General features: G+C 42.1%; 1 protein-coding gene across 1 annotated transcript; it reads left to right on the top strand.

The window, feature by feature from the left end:
• Positions 1-1,200: 1,200 nt before the first annotated feature.
• vps4a (vacuolar protein sorting 4 homolog A) lies at positions 1,201-9,287 on the top strand. The gene is made up of 11 exons (XM_055033682.1): positions 1,201-1,399; positions 3,251-3,362; positions 3,445-3,589; positions 4,097-4,158; positions 4,506-4,625; positions 4,760-4,916; positions 4,999-5,147; positions 5,292-5,373; positions 6,094-6,313; positions 6,467-6,607; positions 7,589-9,287. The coding sequence occupies exons 1-11, from the start codon at positions 1,379-1,381 to the stop codon at positions 7,688-7,690; spliced, it is 1,311 nt and encodes a 436-aa protein (XP_054889657.1). The 5' UTR covers positions 1,201-1,378; the 3' UTR covers positions 7,691-9,287.
• The last annotated feature ends 51 nt before the right edge of the window (positions 9,288-9,338 follow it).

Below are 9,338 nucleotides of genomic sequence, written 5' to 3'. Positions count from 1 at the left end.
ATTCAAACTTCTCATGAGCTCCTTTCTTATTTATGCTCTGCCTGTTTGCACTGACCCATCCAAACCTTTCCCATCGCAAACTCCTGAGGGGTGACCTTCCCTCCATCCAGGTCTTGTGCAGGTCAAATGTCAGGAAAAGGTTACCTAATATTAATATTAATAAACTCTGGTCTTACTCTTTGAAAATAGTGCATATATGTTTTGTATTTCGGATGTCTGAGAGCAAAACTGAAGAACTGAAGTCAAATTTCTGTTTTTGTGTGCACAAGGTTGGCAAATAAAGATGATTCTGTTTTTCTTAGCGCAGCACAAGAGGTTCCTGCATAAACACTGGATAAAACCTGGAGCATAAACGACAAGTACAGCGATAATTCTACGCTTGCAAAACAATACATATTAGTAATTTCAGATTTAGTGGCTTGCCCAAGGGATCTTACAAGATGTGGTGGAAGGAAGCTGTTAATGTGGCTGCCAGTTGCCACATAGCTGTGCTGGAAAGCTGTGAAAGCTAAAGGCCTTTAAAAATATTTAAATCCTGAAGAACATGCCTTATTCCAAATTTTGTTTCAGTGGATGATAGAAAACATTTGCACACTGCTACATATTTAATGTATTACATTTATGCATTAGATTGTTTGACATTTTATTTTGTTACTTTTTAAAATTATTGTTGTGTTTTTGTGGAGATCTTTGCTTTATGCTTTCCATGCAGCTCAGACCGCAAGAAGATTTTTTTCTGCCAATAGTCATCACTATTGTCTGTAACTCTTGAAGATATCAATATCAGAATTAATTCTTTAATTTAAATTTAGGAATTTAAATTATTAGAAAAATTTAAATTAAGGAGTTGCAACATTTAATTTCCCTTTGGGATTAATAGTTATTTTTAATCAGTTGAAACTGAGTGTAATACCCGAGATTCGACGCTAGGTGGCAGTATCTTGCTTGACCTCGGCAGCTATCAAGTTGGCTTTAATTAACCGGATCTAATGATTCCTTGCCTTCAAATTACACACATATCACCAACATCTTTATCGTTGGTATTACTGTGTAGATTAGCGTTAGTATTTTTTTTCTTCAACAAAATATACCTAATTGTCCAAAGATGTTTTTCTTTTTAAAAGAACTCCCTCCGTTTGGAAGCTTTTCCGTAGCGCTTTGAAAACTTGAACCGGAAGCTTTTCTCGTGTCAACCAGCTTGTCAGAAGCTGCAGTGTTGTTGTTGCTAGCGCTTTAGCCGCTGCTCTGTTCTTGTCATGTCACTAACAGCCAATTTACCGTAAACATACAGTCACAAACAAACATTTTCTCAAGCGTTCACCTTTGTGGTGGGATAAGAAGATAAAGCTGTAGCCGAGGAGCCGAAAAGTGAGATGAAATGACAACGTCAACACTGCAGGTACGTCTCAACGTTAGCCAGTAGAGCTAGCAGAGCTAACCTTTGAGTTTAAACCAGCCTGGTTCTGAGCAATTAAAACACAGCGTTTTATTTTCGATTCTTTTCATTGGTTTATATCTAATTACTAAAGCTATTTAGGACCGCCGGATGAATTCCAGATTTTGGTAGTCGATTTCACTTGAATCAAAACCAAAACAAAAGACTTAAATACTGCACACCATAGACATAAATGCATGATTATGTCTATGCTGTTCACCTTCCATAAGCATTTGAAGTATATATTTATTGCTACAAGTGCTACCTGAAACTATTGTTCGTATATAGTAAATTAAAAAGATTGTTTCTGTTATTTAAGATTCAGAGGTCACAAACTCTACTCAACAGTTTTGCTCTTTTTGTCTCTTTCCTGCTACTCTCAGACAGCAAATCAAACATTTTGTCATTTTTGATCCATTTGTCAATAGCCTGAAACCACAAAAAAGTTATATAAATACATTTCTTGCAGCAGAACAAAATGAGTTCACATTACATTTCACTTTAGTGGTAATTAAATGTGGGGTTTGTCTTGCACAGCAAGAATTTCAGGGCTTGTTTTGGTAAATTTATGTCCAACATCTCTTGGAAGCGAAACCTGTAAAAGCACATTTGATTTACATCTAATGGAGTCAGCGCTTGTTCTCGTCACAAACATGTTTGTGACAGTATGTAATGCTCTTAATGTACAACTCTGAAGTCAGGTTACAGCCACACTTGTTCAGTTGTTTGAAGACAGAAATCTGCAGCTCAATATATTTGGTGTTTTGGGAATGACTTGTTGAAGGTAAAACCGAACAGCAGAATGAAGAAGAAAAGCCATCTAAGCGGTTTTGAATATTAGATTGTTGTTGGTGAGAGCATTCAGAAATTGCAGATCCACTGGGAATCTTTTAAGCAGAATAATTTCCCTGGTTTACAGAGAAAATGTCCAGTAAGCGACAGTTGTGTCGATGATGAAGCCTTGCTGACGTCAGAGGATACTGACTGTTGCTCAAATCGCCACTTTATACAACAAATAAAGCGTCCAGGATTATCATCTCTGAACTCGCATGTCATTTGGATGGAAATGTGCAGAAAACCGCATAAGGTTCTGCATCTGCTCAAGATGAGGAAACCGATGCTCCAGAGGTTTGCTAAAACTTACTGCTTGTCTGGTACGATGACTATTGAATTCAGCTACAACATTCAAGATGGCGCAGTCAGAATTTGATGTAAATGAAGAAAAACAAGTGTTTGGACAGAATCTCTGTTTGTATTTCGCTGCCTTCTGGTCCTTTTGCTCCACCATTACAGTTTTAACCTCAGAACTCCTCCTTCAGGTTCTTTTGGACTTACTTTGACACTTGATGCTGGAAAAGGACTGTGTCCAGTTCTAGTCGTCATGGCACAAGTGCTCTGTTTGTAATAGATTTATTCCCTTTGCACAGCTTTTTCAACATGTGCGACATCAGGGAATGTAACACCTAGCAGTGAAGCTTGAAATATGCAAGACATGCAGGACTCCTGCCTTCTAAGACTCAAATTGGACATCACTGGGTTAAAAACATCTCACGTATTATACTCCTGGTCTAATGGGATTGTGGTTTGATCTAGAAGATAGTTACTCATCATTTGTGAAAAGTTGACAAAAGGATATAAAAGGATTAGAACCAAAGTGGAAATTGGGGATAATATGAAATCTTCTAAAACCTGAAATTAGAGAAGCAGGCTGAGATTCTAGCGCTCGGGCGCAATGCGGCAGCTTTCAGTAACAGTTTGAACTCTCAGTCTATCCAGCGTTGATCCTCTGAAATCATATTTCCGAATCTGCTGCAGAAAGCGATCGATCTCGTCACCAAAGCCACAGAGGAGGACAAAGCGAAGAATTATGAGGAGGCTTTGCGATTATACCAGCATGCCGTGGAGTACTTCCTGCACGCCATCAAATGTAAGTATTGCATCCCGACAATTTGCCGGCCTCTGCGGGCGCCGTGTTGTTCACGTCGCCTTGCGATGGTCACTGTGTCCAGATGAGGCCCACAGCGACAAGGCCAAGGAGAGCATACGAGCCAAGTGCATGCAGTACCTGGACAGAGCGGAGAAACTCAAAGACTATCTGAAGAACAAAGACAAGCAGGGCAAGAAGCCCGTCAAGGAGGCGCAGAGCAATGACAAGTACGTTGTCTCTCTCTTGTTAAAGCACCCAGAGTTCACGATGCCTCGCTCAAGTATTCACACCCCTTGAACTTTTCCGGATTTTATTTAATTCCTTCAACAAAACTTAAGTGGATTTTGCTTGGATTTTATGTGATGGGCCAACACAGAGTAGCCGAAACATGAGAAGTGAAAGTAAAACGATTCAAGGTTTTTACATTTACAGATGTGATGTCAATTTTCATTTTTTTATTGGCCCCACCTTATACAAGGAAACAACCTTAACAAAACTGTTTCCAGCAGAAGTCAGGTAATTTGTAAACAGAGTTTGTGTGGAATCTACTCTCATTATTTGTACCGATTTCTTCTGTTTGATGCACAGCTTTGTGTTTGTCTATCACATGAAAACCATTAACGTTTGTGGCTGTGACGTGAAACCCGGAAAGCTTTGAGGAGATGTGAATGAGGTTGCGAGGCGCTGCGGCGAACGCGGCTTTGAGGTCATTCTACTTTTTGTTTGTTTTTAAGGAGCGACAGCGACAGCGAGGGAGAAAATCCAGAGAAGAAGAAACTGCAGGAGCAACTTATGGGTCAGTCGACTGGCAGAGATTTGATCTCTGTCATAGAAAAAAACAAACTGTGTATTTATAAAGCTGCAGCGTCACCTGATGGCATCTTATGTCTCATCTTTCAAATCATGACTGGCGTTTAATATTGGAGTTACTGACTGAGACTCTCATTCAGCTTTACTGATGCTAGTTTGTGACAAGTTCTACTTTTGTAACCCCATTTATCAAGATAAAAAATATTAAAATATAGAACATTCTCTACTGGTAGTTTCTTCACGCTGATATGCTTTTGCTGTCTGTTTTGTAACGGCATGAACAAGCCGTGCATCGGTTTCCTCATCCGTCTGAGATCTGTTTGTGTTTCCCAGGTGCCATCGTGATGGAGAAGCCCAACGTAAGGTGGAACGACGTTGCTGGACTGGAGGGAGCAAAAGAAGCGTTGAAGGAAGCCGTCATCCTGCCCATCAAGTTCCCTCACCTCTTCACAGGTTTGATCTTCCCTCTGGCGCTCTGATTACACATCGACTGTTTCTCTTGCAACCGATGTGATGTTTCAGTGGGTTAAAAATCCTCAAGCCTTGTTTGAAAGTTTCATTTCACTGCAGCGTCTCTTCTCTCTCAGGGAAGCGGACTCCGTGGAGAGGCATCCTTCTGTTCGGGCCTCCAGGGACGGGGAAGTCGTACCTGGCCAAGGCCGTGGCCACCGAAGCCAACAACTCCACCTTCTTCTCCGTGTCCTCCTCTGACCTCATGTCCAAGTGGCTGGGAGAGAGCGAGAAGTACGTCTTGCATCGACGCAGCGTCATGGATGCGGATGGGTGTTTCTGTGGCATCATGACTGTTTCTGTCCGTCTCCATCAGGCTGGTGAAGAACCTGTTCGATCTGGCGCGTCAGCACAAGCCTTCGATCATCTTCATCGACGAAGTGGACTCGCTGTGCGGCTCCAGGAACGAGAACGAGAGCGAGGCGGCGCGCCGCATCAAGACAGAGTTTCTGGTCCAGATGCAAGGTCAGGAGCCACGCCACGCCACGCCCCTTTACATTTATTCAATGTTTAGTTGAAACATTAATCCGAGCTATTGCAATAACAACAGGTAGTCATCCAGCAAGAGAGCCTGTTTAGATGTTAACCACAGCTGTTTGCTTATTTTAGGTGTTGGCAACAATAACGATGGTATTTTGGTGCTTGGCGCCACCAACATCCCCTGGGTGCTGGACGCTGCCATTCGCAGAAGGTCAGAAGATCAATACTTCATAACTGTTAGCTTGGCTTCTGGTGGGCTTAATAACCTTTTGGGTCACTAAGAACCAGGATCACACAACCAGATAGTTTTGTGTTTGAATGCGCGAGAAAAACAAGATGTAACTATGTGATTATAGCTCCGTTAAGAAAGTAGAACTGCTATTAGCTAAACCGGTACATCTTTAATCACATGCAGGGATGTAAATGCATCCAAGATAAGAGAAAATAACAGTGCACCTGTTATTGCCTGTGTAACATGCCAGGAATTTGTAACAGATCATTTTAAAGCTTTTTTGACCTGTAAAGTGACGTGTTTCCTGTATAACTCAAATAGACAGCACCTGTTGAAGGAAAATATCCTAAATAAAAAAGTGAGCTCCGCCTGAGGCTTACACATTAGCTGGGTTGAGTATCAAATGTTAGAAAACAGTGTCTCCAAATATAAAGTGCAGTGGACAAATGGAAAACAAAATGCATTTCTTGCTAAAGTGAGCAGTTTATTGTTGGCTAAAGTGTGTATAGATGTCAACACTGCAGGTCTTTATAACATAATTTTTTTTAAAATCTGCAAAAATATATGAAATGTGAAGCAACCAGGATAAGTTGAAGATTTGACTATGAAGGTTTTTGTAGGTGTGTGTAGTTTGATTTCTGAGTGTCAGAAGCCAGAGGTTTTCCTCCCGGCTGTTAAAGTTGTTTTCTGTGGGATCAGATTCGAGAAGAGGATCTACATCCCTCTCCCGGAGGAGCCGGCCCGGGCCCAGATGTTCCAACTTCACCTGGGCAACACGCCGCACAGCCTGAGCGACGCCGACCTCCGCGAGCTCGCGCGCAAAACGGACGGCTACTCGGGCGCCGACATCAGCATCATCGTCCGGGACGCGCTCATGCAGCCGGTCAGGAAGGTCCAGTCGGCTACTCACTTTAAAAAGGTACGAAAGGCTCCGGGGCGCCGTGAACCGCTGACCTCCTGGATGTCGTGTTTAATATTTCAAATCTCTAATCTGGAGTTCAGGTTGAATAGTTTTCATTTCTGAACAGGGGCGTCTGTCTTTTTTTTTTTTTTTGTCCTTGTTTTCCTGCAGGTTCGTGGTCCGTCCCGAAGCAACAACCAGGTGATGGTGGATGACCTCTTGACCCCGTGCTCCCCTGGAGATCCTGCAGCCATAGAGATGACCTGGATGGATGTGCCTAGCGATAAACTACTGGAGCCCATAGTTTGCATGGTGAGAGACGACGATGAAAAATGTGTTTGAAACCCTGAAGTAAATCAGCTTTTATCATCGGTTGCTTTTGTTTTAGCTGAACTCACAGGCTTTCTGTATTCAATAAACCTGTGGTGGATTTCTGAAGCGTTTCTATTTAGGTTTAGACAAATAACCTGGATTGTCGTCTCTTCTTTTACCTTGAGCCTTTATGGTCTTAACAAAAGCTTTACAGGTTAAAACAGAAAGAAATTCTGAGAAAACTTTGACCTTTTTGAAAGGAAAGAACAGAAAATGAATCCCTGCGCTGCTGGTTGTGATGGAGACATGATGACCCTGAGACGCCACTCTTTACGTCGTTCTTTCTATCGCTGTCCATCCAAAAACTGAAGCACTTAAAAAATGTTATTAGACTTTAAAATGAATTGGCTATAAGCAATTATGCATATCAGTGAATGAAAAATCAGTTTACTAAAAGACTTAAATGAACTTTGTGAGACATGGAGTGACGTTAAGTGATGATCTGATGATGCGTTTTCTGTTAACTGAAATAAAAATACATTTTTACAGATGTTCTAATTTACTCAAGAATAAAACACATTGAATCTGTCACTGTGGTTCTCACAAAGCCAAAAAGGAATTGGTTTTTATTATGGAATCAAGAAGAAATGGTTGTTTCAGTATTTTCATGCAAAGTTCTTATTTATTACCTACAACAGACTCTTAAAAGTAAGTAGCTTTAAACTATGTTGCCCATCTTTCTTTTTCTATTTTCACAGAAGAGGCTCTTTTCCACTAGGGGAATCGTTTTGTCCTAAATCCTGAAAACATAAATTATTTTAGCTTTTTATAATGAAACATTTTGTTGTGTCTCCAGGTGAGTTTTATTTTGTATGCGAAATACGCTGCCTCTCGATCTAGATAAATCAGCCAGGTGAGATTTTGGAGCAGGAAGTGGCAGTGAATCTTCTTCTTCTTCTTCTTCTTCCTCCTCCTGTGCAGTCGGACATGTTGCGCTCTCTGTCCACCACGCGTCCCACAGTCAACACCGAAGACCTGATGAAGGTGAAGAAGTTCACGGAAGACTTTGGGATGGAGGGTTGAGGGACGCCGACCCCGGAGGCTCAGACCTGCTCCCAGTAAAGCCACTCCTCCTGTTCTTCCTCCTCCTCCTCACCGCTGTGTAGGCCTCCATCTTTCAGCAGGTTGACATCCAGCTGGTCTGACGTCTGTTCAAGCAGGCCGCGATTATAGAACATCCGAAGGACGTTTTCCAAATGCCACATTAGACAAATCTGTGTGGTTTTTTGTTTTTTGGTTTTTTGGTAGTTGGACAGTAGGTCTCATGTCTCGCGCCCTCATTTCTGATGATGTAACCCTGCAGAATCCTCACTACATGAACTCGGCTGCATTTTACGCTGGGGAACGCTCCAAGTCCCCGGCCCCGAGCCGACCCGCTCTACGACTGAAGGACTGTACGTTTTGTCGCCGTCGTGCACTTTGCTTCGGATCCACATGACGAACCCTGATGACTGAAGGTGAAGCAGAAGTTTATCATTTCCACCAGGCATGCAAGCGTGTGAATGCATCTCAGTGTTTTTATTGTTAAACGTGCGTGTCTTAATGTTTCCGTTTAAATGTCAGGAGCCGGTTGTTTGCTTATTTAACGTTGAAGCGTGTCTGGCTCAGGCCTGCAGCGGCAGGCCAGTAGCAATCTGACTGAAGAGATGTGCCTGACTGGGAGACAAAGCAGAGTCGATGGCGGTCATAGTTTTTCACGAGGGTTTCACAAATTCCATAAAACGTTTGACATTTGAACCCAAATCTTCCAGACACTTTTCTTTCTTTACCTTTTACAAACTCGCAGACCTTCAACGTTCTGTGAGTTTTATGTTTCTGACAGTAAACGTAAGAATGAGAGTCCGCCCAGCTCATTAAATGTGGCTAAACACGGAACGAGAGCCAGAAACTTTAAACATAAAACCCTACCAATGACTGCTTCCGACAGGCGCGACTGCCGATATTGCGAAGACGATTTGAAATATATAAATATATATCTGAAGCAGTCATTAGGTACTGCAGTTACGGTCTGGGATAACAAATGCCAACGTTTTTAAAATTTTGGTTGAAACATTTAACTGCATCTTATTCCAGCTGAACCAAAACAATCACTTGATTCTGAAAACCTTGTCAAGGCCCATGAAGGAGACCCGGTCCGGCACATCTCTGAGATTTCCCTGCACATGTAGTGTTAACCTTATTTATGGTGATTCGTCTCCTCTGTAGAGAAACAGTATGTTTACACTTGAAGTATTACCTTTCTTGCTGATTTAGCACCTTTGAAAGGCCTAATTCATTTTTTTTTTTTTGCTTTCTGGGAGAGAAATCCACACTAATTTTTCTTTGAGATGCTGCTGCCTAGTTTTGTTTTCAGCCATCTTGGTTGCTAGGAGAGCAGCCGGCCGTCTTCACAGACGCTGACATCGGGACGCCAGGCTCCGTGTGCTCTGAGCGACGAGACTCGCGGTGAATCGATGACTAAGCCCTGCAGTAGTACAGCTGTGTTTGTCCTGGTATGTTCTGGTTCAGTGGGAGCTTAGTGAACAAAATCCCTCATGTGGGGGAAAAAAACCTGCTGCTGGCTGTGTAACCATTACAACTAATTTAACCGGAGTTAATAAAAACTGACATTTCAAATGAAGCCTGTGTTGCTGTGTTGTTTACACACACACACACACACAAAAAGCATTTA

This window comes from Poeciliopsis prolifica, unplaced genomic scaffold (genome assembly GCF_027474105.1).
Source record: "Poeciliopsis prolifica strain line A6 unplaced genomic scaffold, Auburn_PproV2 SCAFFOLD001, whole genome shotgun sequence".
In the NCBI taxonomy this organism is placed as follows: Eukaryota; Metazoa; Chordata; class Actinopteri; order Cyprinodontiformes; family Poeciliidae; genus Poeciliopsis; species Poeciliopsis prolifica.
The sequence above is the reverse complement of the archived record's forward strand: the minus strand, read 5'-3'. Positions and strand labels throughout refer to the sequence as shown.

What these genes read in the sequence shown, in the direction of transcription:
- vps4a (XM_055033682.1), top strand. Translation starts at nt 1,379, where the DNA reads ATGACAACGTCAACACTGCAG. An exon ending in GAGGCGCAGAGCAATGACAA is followed by an intron (nt 3,590 to 4,096) that starts GTACGTTGTCTC and finishes TTTGTTTTTAAG; the next exon opens with GAGCGACAGCGACAGCGAGG. An exon ending in ACTGCAGGAGCAACTTATGG is followed by an intron (nt 4,159 to 4,505) that starts GTCAGTCGACTG and finishes TGTGTTTCCCAG; the next exon opens with GTGCCATCGTGATGGAGAAG.